At 43.3% G+C, this 17,983-nt stretch overlaps 1 protein-coding gene across 1 annotated transcript in view; it reads left to right on the forward strand.

Annotated features, from left to right (window-relative positions):
* Positions 1 to 17,983, forward strand: part of LOC135208813 (small ribosomal subunit protein mS33-like) — a 118,991-nt gene that overhangs the window by 32,569 nt on the left and 68,439 nt on the right. The window contains exon 3 of the mRNA XM_064241353.1: positions 278 to 373. Coding sequence (XP_064097423.1) covers positions 278 to 373 — 96 coding nt within the window. The remainder of the gene's footprint in view (positions 1 to 277; positions 374 to 17,983) is intronic.

Below are 17,983 nucleotides of genomic sequence, written 5' to 3' on the forward strand. Positions count from 1 at the left end.
CATTCTTAGTCTCAAAGCATTTTGATGATAATAGAGAATTAAATGCATTTATTCTGACAGTCAAGATTTTCAAGTTTCCAGAACATAATCCTTTTAATCATGTTTGTAGTATTCTCTTGGAGTATGGAAGCACTTTTGTAGGTGATGTGTAGTATATTAGCAGTTGTTGATGTTATTTTTAAAAATCTGTTTATTAACTAATTTCTTGTAATCATAGTAGAAAAATGACTTAACTGAATGCTGAACTTTTCTCACAGAGCTATGCGTGTTGTCAAAGATGTTCAGTGAAAAACCGTTGGATTTACGACCAGAAATAACCGATTACTATCCCCGACACAAAGAAACCTATATTCTTATGTCCCATCTTCGAAAGGTAGGGTGATAGTTTAAAATACTAGCCAGTGTAATGTAATTTTGTACATGAACTTCCCTGCCAGATATATACTTAGCTATAGTCTCCGACGTTCCGACAGAATTTCAAATCTCGCGGCACACGCGACAGGTAGGTCAGGTGGTCTACCTTACCCGCCGCTGGGTGGCGGGCGTATGAACCAATCGTATCTCCAGCCAGGGGATTTTTTTCTGTCGCTGAAAGCGATAACACTGTTGTCGTTTTCTTCCGATATATTCTTCCATTTCTCGCTTGCCTGGAGATTGATTTGAACATTTTGGTGACGTATTCGCTCTATGTTGGCTTGGCATACGCTGATTGTGGACCGTTATTGACTTTGCGCTGGATTTTCCTGTAGAATGTCTGATTTTGATTCTGTTTCCAAAACTCCGGTTTTGTTTAGAGTATGTGTGACCGATGGATGTAAGGTGAGGTTACCGAAAGCTGCGGTGGACCCTCACACTTTCTGTGTTAAATGTAGGGGGAATGATGTTCATTTAGTAACCCGTGTCAAGAGTGTGAGGTTTTTGAACGAAGATGAATATAAGGCTCTTTCTTCTTATATTAGGAAACTTGAAAGGGATAGGGTACGTAAAGCTTCTTCAAGGAGCTCGAGCAGGTCGAGAATGAGTGAGAATGAAACTAACATTAATGTGATTTTAGACCTTCCTCCCAGGTCTCGATCCTGCTCCGCGCACCGAAGCCGTAGATTCGTCTTCGGAGGCGGCGGCCTCAAAGCTTCCTTGTGTTCTAAGGAAGACAAGAATCTTCGTACTGAGCAAGGTAAGAGTGTCAGTGATGATAAGTGCAGTGTACCCAGTGATGTGGAGGGTGCGTCTGACCGGCTCCTTAGTGCCTCCAGGCCTAGACCTCTTCCAGACTCCCAGTTCCAGTGGAGGAGGAAAAGTCGGAAAGCCGCAGGAGGGCTAGGGAGAGCCCCCACCGGTCAGGCGTCCCCTCGGCAGATCCTGAAGTTCGCTCCCAGGCTGCCTTGGATCGTAAGAAGAAGAATATTCTTCGCCAGTGTTTTTTCGTCATCCTCTTCTCCTTCGCCGAAGCGTGGGTGGAGCTCTAAGGAGGCGTCACGCCCGTTTGAACCCGTAAGAGGGCTGCGGAGGCTCCCTTCAGTACGTTAGCGTCCAGCCCAGAAGAACTTTTCTGATGTAGCTTCCTTGCAAGCAAAGAAGCCTAGGAGATCCGGTGATCGCCCTCCTTCTCCCCGCGCCTCGCGATGAGCTTGCTTCGGAAGAAGATCCTGGGGACTCTCCTCTCGAGTACTAGCGGGCCTACAAGCTCAGATCACAGCCTTGGCGGACTCCTTGGCATCGAGATCGCGTAGAAGGAAGGATTTGTCTCTCCCGATCAAGAGATCGAGGCGCGTTTCGTCGGAAGAGCGCTCCTCCTTGAATCGGCGTTCTCCTTCTTTTGAGGATTCTTCTACTCATCGTAACATTTCACGAGAGGAACACCACTCCCGCTCGGAGGTGTCGAGACGCCATTCGACGGATAGGCGCTCCTTGGACTATGAAGATATTTCCTCAAATCGGATTCCTGCCTCGGGTAGACGCTCAGCCCCTTCTGTTTCTCCTTCTTCTAGAGTTCGTGCAAGAAGAGAGAGTCGCTCAGGTCATAGAAGACTTGGTTCGTCGTCTCCGTCTCTTCTTTCTTCTCCTCGTCTTCTCAGAGAACCTAGGGAATGCCCTTCTGAAAGTAGGCGCACTTCTCCTTCCGACTACTGTAGTCGGGCGTCGGATAACGTGACTGGTAGGCGCTCATCGCACGGAGTTCGCTCCTCCCCGGTAAGACATCAAGAGGTCTAGTAGGAGCCCTGCTCCTGGTAAGCGTCATTCGTTTAGTAGCTGTTCTCCTGGAGAAAGACACCTTGATCCTCGTTTGCTTCGTTCTCCTAGTAGGCGCTCTTCGTTCTCGAGACTCCCTACTCCTGATCGGTCTCCTCTTGCTAGAAGTCAGAACGCCTCAAGCGCCCTGATTCTGTTAGGCGCTCGGAGCCTTACAGACGTTCTCCCCTTGGTAAGGACCAAGATCTCGCAGAACGCCCTGTTTCGTTTAAGCGCTCGGAGCGTAGCAGCCGCTCTCCGCTTCGAGGCATCAAGAGCCTCTAAAGCGCCCTGCTCCTGAAAGGCGCCCTATTTTTAGCAACGTTTCGCCGCTTGGTAGGCGCCAGGATTCCACTAAGCGCCCTGTGCAGATAGGCGCTCGGCGCCTAGTAGCCGCTCTCCTCACGATCGGCGACAGGATCGTAGCAGGCGCTCTCCCTCTCGTAGTTTCCCTAGGGATAGACGTGGTCTTTCTAGAGAATGCGAGTTTAGACAAGAATTTCGGATAAGCGTCCTTCTTTTACAACTCGTCGTTCTCCTGTACGCCTTTCTACTTTGGAATCTTCTCCTCATTCAAGACTTTGTTTGTCTCATTCATCGCACTGTACCCCAGCTAGGAAATCATCTAAGGATTCTCATAAGGATCCTCATCCCCGTTCTCCTCCTCAAGAAGACCAGGAAGCCTCTGAGGAAGAAACTAATACATCGGCAACAGTTTCTTCGTACAAGAAGCTCACAGAACTTCTCCTTCAGGAGTTCGGAGAGTCTTTGAGCCCTACTGCTCCTCCTTCTCCACACTCGTTGTTCTCCACAGCGAAAGCAACGAAAGGATCTTCGTGTGTGAGAATGAAGCCGACTCTTTCTATGAAGAAAGCGCTCAAGAGTTTCGGTTCATGGATGCGTACTAAAGAGGAAGCGGGGAAAACAATGTTTGCTTCCCTCCGTCGAAGCTTTCAGGACGGACAGGATTTTGGTAGACAGGAGAACCCTTGGGACTGGGCCTTCCGTCTTCAGCTGACGCAGATTTTCGGCACTAGTAGACGCCACTAGAAGATCAGCTTTGAATTCGGCCAGAACTACGTGGGCAATGAATGAAATGGATCACATTCTAAAAGGCATTTTTTAGAGTCTTGGAAGTTTCAACTTTCTCGATTGGTCCATCGGAAGTCCTAGCCAAGAAAACTCAAGGACCGGACACGTTTTCTCCGGAGGATTTGAATTGTGTCTTATCCTGTATGGATAAATCGGTGAGAGATGGGGCCAGCGAAATAGCTTCACTGTTTGGAGCAGGGTCTTGAAGAAAAGATCAGTATTTTGCTCATTTTTAACAAAGTCGGTCTCACATGCTCAGAGATCGTCTTTGCTTTTTGCCCCTCTCTCTACACAGCTGTTTCCTAAACACCTGGTTCAAGACATTTCGAAGGCTCTCTCTGCCAAAGCTACGCAGGACCTTCTAGCACAGTCTGCAAGGAAGCCGCGCCCTACCTTCCAGACTAAGACAAAGAAAGCTAAGCCGACCTCTCAGGAACCCTTCGAGGGGCATCTACCTCTAGATCCTCTTCGTTCAGAGGTCGGAAACCAAACAGAAGAGGGAGGACTTTTACGAAGTCAATCAAACCTCCCAAGTAAGACTCAAGTCCTTCAGACAACTGTAGGCGCCAGGCTTTTACAGTTTGCAGAAGGTTCTGGCCCAGAAAGACGCAGATGCCTGGACCCTGTCAATTTTGAGGAAGGGCTATCTAATCCGTTCTCTTCGAGGCCTCCCTTGACGAATACCCCGAGGGAGTTGACGGCCAGAATACAGGGACCCCATCATGAATCAAGCCCTCGACTAGCGGTAGATCAGATGCTGGAAAAGGAGGCGATCGAACTAGTGGCAAGATCATCTTTCGGCAGGCTTTTACAACCGCCTGGTTTTCCTAGTTCCGAAATCCTCAGGGGGATGGAGACCGGTGTTGGATGTAAGCGCCCCTGAACTTCTTCGTCGAAAAGAAGAAGTTCACGATGGAGACCACTGCCTCGGTGTTAGCAGCACTCCGTCCAGGGACTGGATGGTGTCCTTGGACTTACAGGACGCTTACTTCACGTACCAATCCATCCTTCCTCGAGGAAGTTTCTAAGATTCATGATGGGGGGAAGAATCTTCCAATTCAGGGCCCTGTGTTTTGGCCTCTCCACGGCCCCCAAGTCTTTACGGCCATCATGAGGAATGTGGCACAATGGCTTCACCTGGAAGGGGTGAGGATTTCGCTCTATCTCGACGATTGGCTTATAAGGGCCAATTCCAGAGATCGTTGTCTGAAGGACTTGAAGAAAACCCTGGATTTGACTTATTCCTTAGGACTTCTGGTCAATCTGCAGAAGTCAAGTCTGATTCCGCTCAAGAGTGCGTTTATCTGGGGATCCAGATGAACTCTCTGAGTTTTCGGGCTTTTCCGTCACAGGAGAGGATAGCCCGGGGACTCGAAAAGTAACAACCTTCTTAGGGAAAGAAGTATGCACAGTGAGGGAAGTGGATGAGTCTGCTGGGGACGCTCTCCTCACTGGAGCAAATTTGTTTCCCTAGGAAGGTTTGCACCTGAGACCGCCTCCAATTCTTTCTTCATCGGAATTGAGTCGTCCTTCTCAGGATTTGAAGTTCTCTGTCAATTACTCTTCAAATTCAAGAAGGAGTTAGCATGGTGGGCGGATCCCGACAAGTTCTCGCAGTGACTGCCTCTTCAATCCCAGAAACCCAGCCTGGTGTTGTTCTCCGATGCGTCGGAAAAAGGAACAGGTTGGGGGGCGACTCTGGGAACCAAGGAGGTGTCAGGAACCTGGATGGGGGACCAGTCTTCCTGGCACATCAACAGGAAAGAACTAATAGCCGTGTGGCTTGCTCTGAAGGAGTTCGAGTCAGATGTGACAGGAGCAGTTGTGCAAATAAACTCGGACAACACCACGGCTCTGGCATACATCAGGAAACAGGGGGGGACGCATTCCTTCTCTCTGTACGAAACAGCAAGAGATCTTCTTCTGTGGACAGAAGAAAGGGGGATAAAACTTCTCACCAGATTCGTACAGGGAGAAAGGAATGTAAGGGCAGATCTCCTCAGCAGGAAAGATCAGGTCCTTCCCACAGAGTGACTCTGCACCAAGATGTTTGCCAGAGCCTTTGGAAGTTGTGGGGCAGGCCTCTCTTAGACCTGTTTGCAACTTCAAAGAACAAAAGACTGGATCTGTATTGCTCTCCCATCTCGGATCCAGGAGCAATAGGGATAGACGCTCTCCTACTCGATTGGAAAGGACTCGATGTATACGCGTTTCCCCCCTTCAAGATTCTGGGGTTGACTTTAAAAAAGTTCGCAGAGTCAGATTCCGCGAGGATGACTTTGATAGCTCCCTTTTGGCCAGCACAAGATTGGTTCACAGAGGTGCTGGAATGGCTAGTGGATTTTCCAAGATCGCTTCCTCTAAGGAGCGATCTACTCAGACAGCCCCACTTCGACAGGTACCACAAAAACCTCCCCGCTCTCAGTCTGACTGGCTTCAGACTGTCCAGAAACTGGTCAGAGCGAAAGGCTTTTCGTCAGCAGCTGCTAAGGCAATCGCTAGAGCGAGGAGGTCTTCCACATTACGATGCCACAATCGAAGTGGGATGTCTCAGAAGATGGTGCAAGAGGAATAACGTTTCCTCTTCCAGTACCTCTGTGAATCAAATTGCAGACTTCTTTTTATTCTTAAGACAAGAATGTTGGCTTAGTCGTTTCGACGATTAAAGGCTATCGTAGTATGTTGGCAAATGTCTTCAGGCACAGGGGCCTCAACTTATCGGAAGATAAGGACCTACAGGACCTTATTAGGTCGTTTAATACAACGAAAATGCAGTATCCTAAGACACCTAGCTGGAATTTGGATGTAGTCCTTCAATTCCTTGGGTCCTCTAGGTTTGAACCCCCCTAATTCAGCCTCATTCAGAGACCTTACCAGGAAGACTCTGTTTTTGATGGCTCTAGCTTCCGCCAAGAAGAGTGAGCGAGCTTCAGGCGATTGATGGTAATGTGGGTTTTAAGGAGGACCTCCTCTCATTTGCTCTTTCCTTCCTGGTTTTTCTTGCAAAGAATGAGAACCCATCAAGTCCATGGCCCAAGAACTTCGAGATTCGTGGGTTTATCTTCTTTGGTAGGGAGAAGAACCCGAGAGAACTCTTTGCCCAGTGAGAATGGGTGAAATACTACCTTAGAAGAAAAGAGCAACTGAAAGCCAACCGAGAGGTCCTGTGGTGTTCAGTAAAAGAGCCTACTCGTCCATTGTCGAAGAACGCATTGTCCTTCTTCTTGAGAAGCCTCATCAAAGAAGCACACGGATCCTGCAGAGAAGAACATCTTAGGCTTCTTAAAGTGAAAGCACACGAAGTAAGAGCCATAGCAACTTCTCTTGCTTTCAACAAGAATATGTCCGTGCGAAATCTGATGGAGACAACATTCTGGAGATGTCAGTCAGTGTTCGCGAACCACTACTTACGTGATGTGAGAATCACTTACGAAAAATGCTTCGCCTTGGGCCCGTACGTATCTGCGGATTCAGTGCTGGGGCAGAGAGCTGGAACTCATCCTGTTTAGTAGTATAAATTTTTTCCCCTTGTATTTGTTGTTGTTGGTTGCCTTAAAGAGGATGCATGAAGGCATCTCTTTAGGTCGTAATACTAATCTTTAGTAGTTTGGTTATGGTGGTCTGATGAGTGTGGCTCCTTGCAGTAGTAGTGGTTAGGACCTGTTAAGATAGGGACGAACTCCCTTTAACAGGATCCGACTTGGATTCTACCACACAAAGGGATCACATATCCCAGTGGTAGATCCGAGAGTCTTTCAGCATCAGGTCACGTCCTAGCTGTAGCTCTCCAGGCAACGCAGACTCAGAGATAATATCAATGAAGTCTTCTGCCTGAACAGGTAAGAACCAAGGTTATTTATATCCTACAACATCAGTTGTTTTCTTATCTCTCCTTATTACTTTAGCTGTCTCTTACCCTCCACCAAGGGTGCCAATCAGCTAAGTATATATCTGGCAGGGAAGTTCATGTACAAAAATGATATGTTAAACTACAATAAAGTTTTGTACATACTTACCTGGCAGATATATACGTCTAATGGCCACCCAGCCTCCCCTCAGGAGACAGGTAAAGAGAAAAAATCTGGCTGGAGAGATAGATTGGTTCATACGCCCGCCACCCAGCGGCGGTAAGGTAGACCACCTGACCTACCTGTCGCGTGTGCCGCGAGATTTGAAATTCTGTCGGAACGTGGAGGGGGACGTATAGCTAAGTATATATCTGCCAGGTAAGTATGTACAAAACTTTATTGTAGTTTAACAATATCATATTTTGATACAGTAATAGATAAGCTACTGTAGCATCCATAGAAGGTAATCAGATAGCAATCTTGGTAAGTAGAGCTACTAGCTTGAGTGTTACCAGCACTTGGGGGAAACCAAAAGGTATAACTTTTTGTTGACCTGCCTAGAACCCAGAGTTGAGAATCAGGTGGGTGGTGAAACTGAAATAACATGTGATACCACTTTACAATTCCTGTTCCTGCATTTACTCATTTCTCACTCTGTGCCTGGTTTGCATAGAAAATATGTAGCACCATCTTGATATGGAATACAAAACAAATTCAAATGTGCAATTCATCAAGGTGAATGCTTTTTTTTATGTCTATTTTTTGTGAAGATGGAGCAATTAAGGAATTGTAAAATAGTATGTATCTACTTTTTATTTAGATAATTGGTATTTATTTACAATGAAATAAGAATACTGTAGAACATGAGCCTTCCACCATAGCATCGAGTAGCACCAGAAGTTTTGCACTTTGAAGGAACAAACAAATGGAAACTTCGTTGGGTTTTGTTGATATACTGAAAAATTGTCTCTTATTTAGGAGTATCCCTTCAATACAACCTAGAAATGGTTCGCCAGAAACGCGCTCTGGGAAGTGGTGCGGCTCTTTCACCTGTGCCTTCTCTGGCATGTGCAATTGAGTCAGCTGTATCCTTGTATTCAGTGTGTATGAGGTCCTTGGACAGTGTGCTTCGAGACAAAGGCTCCACTTGCAACAGACCTCCTTTAACAGTAGTAGTTACAAATGCCTGGATGGTCGGTTCATATGTGATCATGTTCACCCAGGTCTACTGGTGGTTTGCCACAGACTCTGGTATTTTTACACAATAGCACTATATCCGGTCTTCTGCTTTAACATGTGCATACAAACAGGAAGTTTACGCCATGGTTCTCTATGATATGACACTCAGGAGAAATGTTCTAGTTCATTTATCATAGTCTGTTTCATTCCATCTGTCCACTCACCAATGTAATTTTAGGTATATGTGTTGTATGTAGAGCTAGCTCTTGATTGGCTGAAATCAGTGTTATCATACAAGTAAATTACTTGGCTAACAATCCTAGAAGGGGGTGGGTGACAGGCCCCGTCCACTGCAACGGGAGCATGGAAGCGATGGTTGCTGTACAGCGTCATTCTTATTTATGCTGCGCAACCAACAACACTTTATTCTCTGCACCCCTGATTCATGACTTGCTGGTTGTTTATGCTGAAGTCGGTGACATACCAACTTTAGTTTTCTCGAGCTGTTGCCTGTTTTGATTTGCTTTTTACAATTACTAGCTTATTTTCATTTAGTTAGTCATGATAGAATCTAGCGCTTTCAGTCTTCGTTATTGTAGCCAAGGCTATAAGACTTGACTAACTAAGCTTTGTTATGATGCACATACTGTGTGCACTAAGGGTAGAAGATGGGTGAGCTATGTCAGATTCTGGCGCTTCCAGTCTTCATTATTGTAGTGAAGGCTATAAGACTAGATTAACCAAGCTTTGTTATGATGAACATGAAGTGTCCACTAAGTTTAGGAGACTTAGGTACGTCAGATCCTAGTACTTCCAGTCTTCATAATTGTAGCGAAGGCTAGAAGACTATTCTAACTAAACTTTGTTATGATGCACTTATTGTGTGCACCAAGTGTAGGAGACAGGTATGCTTGAGGGAGGTTAATTGTCCTAAATGCAAGTGTTTGGATGATAGTAGATGGAAGATGCTTGAGTCTCACCTTAATAACTTGAAAGAATAGGCTTAGGAAGGTGGCCTCTCGTGCCTTAAGTAGGGCCTCTTTGAGAAGAGATTCTTCTCCTAAGCCTAAGACTGACTCTGGTCTGGCTCTTCCCTCTACCCCTGGACATAATCTCTCTCCTATCCTCAGTCCTCCACTATTCCTCCAACATACTTCTGTGCTCAGCTCCCATGCTTCCGACCCCAATACCATTGCCAGTCTTGTGTCAAGATTAAATTCTAAGTTTGATAAGATTAATTTAGTTGAAAGTTTATTGTCAGAGATATGTGTTCTCATGGATAAGTTTGAGAAAGTTTCCAGTGATAGTGTCAAGTTGTGTTTTAGTGGAGGAGGTGGTTTCCCATCCCGTCGATGCTCCTAGACGAAGGTCACTGTTCCACTTCCCTGCACCTGGGAGAAGACATACCAGAGGTCCAAGGGAGGCTGATGGGGTTTGCCAACAGGTTGCTGCCCCCTCTGTCGATCTTGTTGCTCGATCCCAGGCTTCGACCAACTGTCATTGGGAAGGCATGTCATTGGATGTGTGCCAGTCATGGACATGTCTTGGATTCATCCCGACCATTGAAAAGATACATAATGACTCTGCTCCCCCTTCTACATTACCAGTCAAGCGTCACAGGCATACCATCAACAACCTTCTTCCCTCATGTAGTTACTGGATGGATTCCTCACTTTTAGCTCTGTTCAGCTGCCGGCACCCATGGTATTCTCCTTTGTTGTTCTCTCCCAAGGATTCAAAGCGCCAGAAACATCTGTCTAGGCACCTGTCTCATCTCAAGGCACCCGCTCCTAAGAGCCCAGTTCCGGCTCCTGAACTCCCACCTCTGCTAACCTTTCAACCAGTTCTTGGTCCCATGTGACAGGCACCTGTTCGGTACACCCAGCTGTGGACGCACAGCTCTCGACTTATTTGTTTGCTCCTGCGCCTGGCTCTCTCACTTCCTTTAAGGATACCAAGTGATCCCATGCCCTTGTCAGCCTTTTATTTAAATTATCATGGATTTATATACGTATCTGTATAGTAGGAAATTATGGCATCTAGCCATATAAATACTATGCATGAAATTTATGAATAACATTAGCATTTCATATATTCAGACTGTATGTATTTTAAGATAACATATATGTATGTGTTCCTTCTAAGAAATTAAATAATGATAAATTTATATCAAAATAGTTTTCATATATCTGACTCTAATATGGTAGAACAATGTGCTTTTATTCTCCAATTAGTGATAAAATAAAACAAATATCATTTACAAATAACTGATTACTCAGTAGAGTCATTACCACAATTTTCAAGAATTCAAAGTGCAAGCATTCCCCGGTTATTGGTGGACTCAGTTAATGGTGATCCAGTTTAATGGTACTTATCTAGCACCATAAAATCACCAATTTTCGGTGCCATAATGTATTGAGTTTTGGTTATCGGCTCCGTTGTGTTATGGCGCCAATACATACCTAACAGAGGCGCTATTAACCCTGTAACACCGATTGGATGTATTAAATGTCGACGAAAATTGTCTGTCAGGTGCCGAAACGTCGACGAAAAAAAGTTTTTTAAAAATTCGTGGAGAAATAGTTATAGGCCTACTTGGCGAAGACTTTTGAATCACGCACCTTGGGGGATGCTGGGAGTTCACGGATCAAGCTGTTGTTTTGTTTAGAATCGTTACCCAGGCCAGCAAGCACGAATTTCTTTCTTCTCGCACTAAAAAGCATCAGCGACACATCTCGGATATTATTTCATCAATTTGACATAATTTTTGCACCATTTTATATTAGCCGTTACATAGAGTTTTATATATGAAAATGTGTGCAATTTCATTTAGAATACAACAAAAAACAACTCATGTATGTAGCTTTTATCAGTTTTGAAATATTTTCATATAAATAACGATAAGTGCCAAAATTTCAACTTCGGTCAACTTTGACTCTACCGAAATGGTCGAAAAACGCAATTCTAAGCTAAAACTCTTATATTCTAGTAATATTCAATCATTTACCTTCATTTTACAACAAATTGGAAGTCTCTAGCACAATATTTAAATTTATGGTGGATTTATGAAAAAACTTTATCCTTACGTCCGTGAGGTAACTCTTCCGAAAAAATCTGAAATTTTTTCGTCCATTTGTCGTAATGTTTGCACAGTTTTATATTAGCCGTTACATAAAGTTTTATATATGGAAATGTGGGAAATTTCATGCAGAATACAACTAAAACCAACCCATGGTTGTTGCTTTTATCAGTTTTCAAATATTTTTATATAAATAACGATAAGTGCCAAAGTTTCAACCTTCAGTCAACTTGACTCGACTGAAATGGTCAAAAACCGAAATTGTAAGCTCAAACTCTAACATCCTAGTAATACTCATTCATTTACCATCATTTTGAAACAAATTGGAAGTCTCTAGCACAATATTTTGATTTATGGTGAATTTTAGAAAAAAACTTTTTCCTACGTCCGTGCGATAAGTGCAGAAAAAATCATAAATTTTTTCATCTGATTGTCGTAATGTTTGCACAGTTTTATATTAGCCGTTAAATAAAGTTTTATATATGAAATTGTGCGCAATTTCATGTAAAATACAACTAAAAACAACCCATGGTTGTAGCTTTTATCAGTTTTGATGTATATATAACGATAAGTGCCAAAATATCAACCTTCGGTCAACGTTGACTCGACCGAAATGGTTGAAAAACGCAATTGTAAGCTAAAACTCTTACTTTCTAGTAATATTTAATCATTTACCTTTATTTTGCAATAAATTAGAAGTCCTCTAGCACAATATTTTGATTTATGGTGAATTTATAAAAAAAAACATTTTCCTTACGTCCGCGCGGTAACCAAACTTCCGTAAAAAAATCAGAAATTTTTTTGTCCGATTGTCATAATGTTTGCACCATTTTAAATTAGCCGTTGCATAAAGTTTTATATATGAAAATGTGTGCAATTTCATGTAGAATACAACAAAAACCAACCCATGGTTGTAGCTTTTATCAGTTTTTGAAATATTTCCATATAAATAACAATGTGCCAAAATTTCAACCTTTGGTCAAAAAAACGCAATTGTAAGCTAAAACTATTACATTCTAGTAATATTCAATCATTTATCTTTATTTTGCAACAAATTGGAAGTCTCTAGCACAATATTTTTATTTATGGTGAATTTATGAAAAAACTTTTTCCTTACGTCTGCGCGTTAACTCTTCTGAAAAAATAAGAAATTTTTTCGTCCGATTGTCGTAATGTTTGCACCATTTTAAATTAGCTGTTACATAAAGTTTATATATGAAAATCTGCGCAATTTCATGTAGAATACAATAAACTAAAAACAACCCATGGCTATAGCTTTTATCAGTTTTGAATATTTTATAAATACGATAAATAGAAAAAAATTAAAAACCCTTTTCGATCATCTTTTAACTCTACCAACAAATGGTCGAAAACTGCAATTGTAATCAACAACACTTACAGTCTAGTAATATTCAATCATTTACCTTCATTTTGCAACAAACGGGAAGTCTCTAGCACAATATTTCGATTTATGGTCAATTTTTGAAAACTGCTTTTTTTTACGTCCGCACGTTACGAATTCATGCGTCATATTGTGATAATATTTTCTGCGTTGTTTTGATTGTTTTACAATTTGTTATATACCAAAATCATTCCAATTTGGTGTACAATACAACAACAAAATAATTAACTCATTAGCTTTAACTGTTTTGCTCACAGCATGATTTGTATACAATTATATATGAAATTTTTTTTGCGCTGTCATATATTCCAATATTTATATATGATAATATTTTTTTTCATTTCTGATGGTTGCATACTACTAAACTTCAGGCAATTACAAAAAAGAGGAGCCAAAAATGAACTCTTAATCTTGAAAATTAAGCGAGCTGTGATTTTTTGAAAAAAAAAACTTTTTTTCCGCTTCGGCGCTCACTCGCAAACGCCGCCGGCATACAGGAGACACTTTCCGAAATACCAGCTCGGCGTTTAAAGGGTTTAACAGGTTATCGGCGCCAAAATCCAGTTGCGCCATAACTGGGGACTGCCTGTAATCGAATCTGATTACACACATGCCCCATTAGTGGACTAGAGTGGCCTGTGCTTCAGTTTGCACCCACAGGCAAGCTGGAGGCTAGGAGCTTGGGTGCAATCATGCAGAGCGTTCACAATTGTGTGAAACCAGAAAAATACCTCTGTACGTCAGCCATGGCAGCCCTTCCCTGTAACATTCCAAAGTACTGCTGAAGCAAAACCGGTATTCAATTCTCAACTGATGAGAACATATCCGTGTAAGGTTCCCCTTAGCTAAACAATAACACTAGTCTCCCCCTCACTATGTTTCACCCCCCCACACACTTCAGTTCTCTGCAAGGAAATTGATGAGTATCCCAGGTTTGGTGAACTGAACAAATGCTTTGGTCTAATTGTAAATGTTTGGCCTCAAAGAATCTTTAACATTCAAAAATCACTTTTAAGGTAATTATTAACCGGCGACTTTCACATAGCCTAAGCCTGGTAAGCAATCATAAAGGCAAAAGTTTTGCTTAAAGGGATGGTGTAACAATCGAGTTACTTTAAGGTAATTATTTACCGGAGGCTTAGGAATAGCCTATGGCGTGGTAATAAGTAATAAAAGCAAGTTTGACCTAAAGGAATGTTGTAACATCAAGAATATCTTTAAGGAATTATTAACCAATGACTTGCTCTTAGCTTCAGTCGGTAAGTAAAACATGCTATATATGCAAATTTTGTTTGGCGTAAAGTGATGATGTAACTTTCGAATTATAATTACTGTAAGGTAATTATTTACTAGTGGCTTGTGAATAGCCTATACCCAATGAACCAATTCATGAATACAAAGAACTTTGGCTTAATTAAATGGCCTTAAATTCAAGAATGACTTTTATGGCAATTTATTAATCAGCAACATCCGAGAATTATTTTTTAAGACAAAACTATTCCTGGTGTAGCCAGCTTTCTGAGTTAAAATATAATAAATAAATAAACAAAGAAGAGACTTGACCTGCTTGAAGGCTATGAAATACACTTTCTGGTGGTTGTTAAACATTACCAAAAATATGATTATATAACTAGAATTTAACAAAGCTGCTGTACGCACTTGGTTTTAGTCGAAGGAGAAATGTGTGAAGGACCTTCAAACAACTACAACTCTCTCAAGATTTAGGAATTATTCTAAATCTTCAGAAATCCCAGTTGGTTCTGACACAGGAAAGATTTTTTTTTCTTTTGGATGATTCTCAACACTCTGACTATTCAGGTTTATCCATCCCCCAAGAGAGTCGAAATCTGCATATAGATGATTCACAAGTTCCTCTCCTCTTCATCAGGGGTGTTCGGCCAGTCAATGGATAAGCCTTCTAGGGACTCTGTCATCAATTGAAACTTTCATTTTGGGCAAGCAGATTGCACATGAGAGTTCTCCAGTTCTTCCTCAAAGCAACTGGGATAGGAAGACTCAATCGGACTGCGTTATTTTTACCATCACTCAGGAGATAAAAGTCAAGACCTCCAGTGGTGGATCCCCGAAGGAAGATTTCCCACCTCAGGGTGATCCATTCTTCCTCCGAGCCCTAATCTAGACTTCTACTCAGACAGTTGGGATTGAGGCCTTGGAGCCCTGCTTGGGAATCAAGAGGTTTCTGAGATGGTGTCCCATGAGGAGACCAACCTTCACATCAGTGTGAAAGAACTAAAGGCCATTCAGCTAAGGTCATCTATACGGTAGGGGTTCCGTTCTCGGTGGAATGCTGATAAGCGAAAAACTGCCATTAACCGAAATACGGCAATTTATGGCGCGCATTCGGTTAATGGCACCGATAAACTGTTAGTGGCACCTCTGTTAGGTATGTAATGGTGCCATAACTCATTATCGTCACCTTATAGTGCCGATAACTAAAGTTTGGCCCGTTGTGGCGCCATAAATTTTGCCGATTTTATGGCGCTGGACAAGCTCCATAAAACTGGATCACCATTAACTGAGTCCGCCGATAACCAGGGATTGCTGTACATATTTCTCTTCGTTGATTTGTACCAATTGTTCATGCAGACATCTTCATGGCTATATCATATATCAGAAATGGGGCACTTGTTCCTTTTTCCTCTGCCAGACTACAAGGAACCTCTTTGGGCCCACTGGATCAAGTGGACCTTTCATTCAATTGGGTAGGGAAATTAAACATCCTGGTGGGCAAACTGTGCGGTCAGAAAGCAGGTCTGTCTTACCAAATGGACCCTTGACAACAAGATTTGCACCGACCTTTTTGGAGATTGTGGGGCAAGCCTTCCATAGACTTGTCTTTGGCCGTTAAGAAACAGTCGTCTTTCTCTCTTACCGATCTCCAGCCCCGGATTGAATGACTTGGGCAAGGGGATGCTATCCTGTTAGATTGGTTGGATCTAGACTCTATGCCTTCCCTCCATTCAGCTTAGTCAGGGAAGTATGTACTAACAAGTTCGTGTCCAACTACCAAATCTTGATGACACTCGTTGCTCCGTTCTGACACAAGTACGAATGGTTCCTGGATCATCTTTTTCTTCTGGTAGACTTCCCAAGGGCTTCTCCAAAGACCATTGCTACTCAGACAGCTGCACTTCAGGAGGTACCTCCAAGGGTTATTCACTCTTGCTCTGACAGGCTTCAGACTGTCAGGAAGTTATTGCAAGGTTTGAATCTTTCATCTAATCAGGATCTTAATGATCTCATGGAGGTATCAAATGACTTACATTTGATACCTCCAAACAGAAGTCAAATTTAGTGTCTTGGAAACTTGGTTGTAGTCCTTAAGTGGCTTAACGGCCATCCTTTCGAGTCTCTCGGTGGTTCCGCCTCACTCAAGAAAACTTTTAATGGGACCCTTTCTGTCCATTTGAAGAATTTAATGGATATACTGGACCCAGACGAAAAGGAAAGGACTCCTTGCCCAGTCAGAGCCCTGAGGCGGGCGGTACTTTGTTTTTCTACATAGAACAAGGAAACAGAGGACCATCTAGTAACCTCTTTGGTGTTCTATCAGAACTCAACCCTCTCGCCCTCTTTCTAAGAAATGAAACAGGGGCTTTCATTGGTTCTTTATTGGTGGGACCTGATCTCTGAAGCACATTCCATGATTCAGGATAACACTTTCCCTTGATCAAAGTTAAAACTCATGAAGGCAGAGTAATAGGAACCTCTCTTGCCTTCAAACAATTTATCCCTCTCGGATGTTCTATAGTCGAGTTATTGGAGGGGTAAGTCAATTTTCATGTCTTATTATTTGAAAGAAGTCGAAACAATATATTATTTTGTACATGAACTTTCCTGTCAGATATATACTTAGCTATACGTCTCTGACGTCACGACAGAATTCAAAACTCGCGGCACACGCGACAGGTAGGTCAGGTGATCTACCTTACCCGCCGCTGGGTGGCGGCTGTAAGAACCAATCTCCCTTTCCAGCCAGAATATTTTCTGTCGCCGGTGACGACTACACCTGTGGTTGTTACCTCCTGACAGCTTTATTCGATTCTCGTTGCCGTGGATTTATTTGGACTGACTTTCGGTGAAGTACCTGATCTTGTTTGGCTTGGCATACGCATTTGTGGATTGTTTTTGGATATTGATTTGGATTTTTCTTTGATTTCTTCGAGATGTCTGAGTTAGAGGTTAAGAAATCTTCTATGTTTAGGGTGTGCTCTATGGATGAATGCAAGGTGAGACTACCTAAAGCTACGGTAGATCCTCACACAGTTGCTTTAAATGTAGAGGGAAAGAATGTTCTTTTGTTAATCCGTGTAATGAGTGTGAGAAGTTGGATGAGGGTGAATGGAAGGCTCTTTCTTCCTACTTGAGGAAGACAGGGTGAGAAAGGCTTCGTCTAGGAGTTCTAGTAAGTCTCGTATTAGCGAGGTAGAAGAAAATCCTGTTGTAGCATTAGAACCTTCTCCAGTTTCAGCTCCTGCGCCCTGCATCGAACCTAAGGATACGACTACGGAAGTGGCAACCATGAGAGCCACGATCCTTAGCATGGAAAAGAAGATTCGTTCGTTGCAAGGTAAGAGTAGTGAAGGTGAATTGTGCAGTGACCCCAGTGCAGTGGAGGGTGCGTCTGATCGGCTCCTTAATGCTTCCAGGCCTAGAACCTCTTCCAGACTCCAGTCCCAGTGGAGGAGGAAAGTCAACAGCCGCAGGAAGGTTAGGGAGAAACTCCCACCGATATGGCGTCCCCTCGGTAGATCCTGATGTTCGTACCCAGGCTGCCCTTGTTCGCGCGAAGAAGGAGGTATTGCGCCAATGCTTCTCTTCTTCTTCCTCACCTTCGCCTAGAAGAGGATGGAGCGCCTCGGATTCTTTGCGACCGCTGAAGAGAGCCTGGAAGGCTCCTGGCGCCTTTCCTTCCAGCCCGGAAGTTTTCCAGAAGAGCCGGAAGTAGAGATCAGAAACCCAGGATGGAGCAGGAGTTCTCGCTCCCATAGTAGGCTTCGAGCCTAGTAGGCGACCTTCTCCAGGGCTTCGCTCTCCTGTAAGTAGGCGCCAAGAGCCTAGTAGGCGTTCGCCCTCATGGTAGGCGCAGCTCGCCTGGCAGCCGCTCTCCTTTGAACAGGCGCATGGATCCTG

This window comes from Macrobrachium nipponense, chromosome 35, assembly GCF_015104395.2.
Source record: "Macrobrachium nipponense isolate FS-2020 chromosome 35, ASM1510439v2, whole genome shotgun sequence".
Classification (NCBI taxonomy): Eukaryota; Metazoa; Arthropoda; class Malacostraca; order Decapoda; family Palaemonidae; genus Macrobrachium; species Macrobrachium nipponense.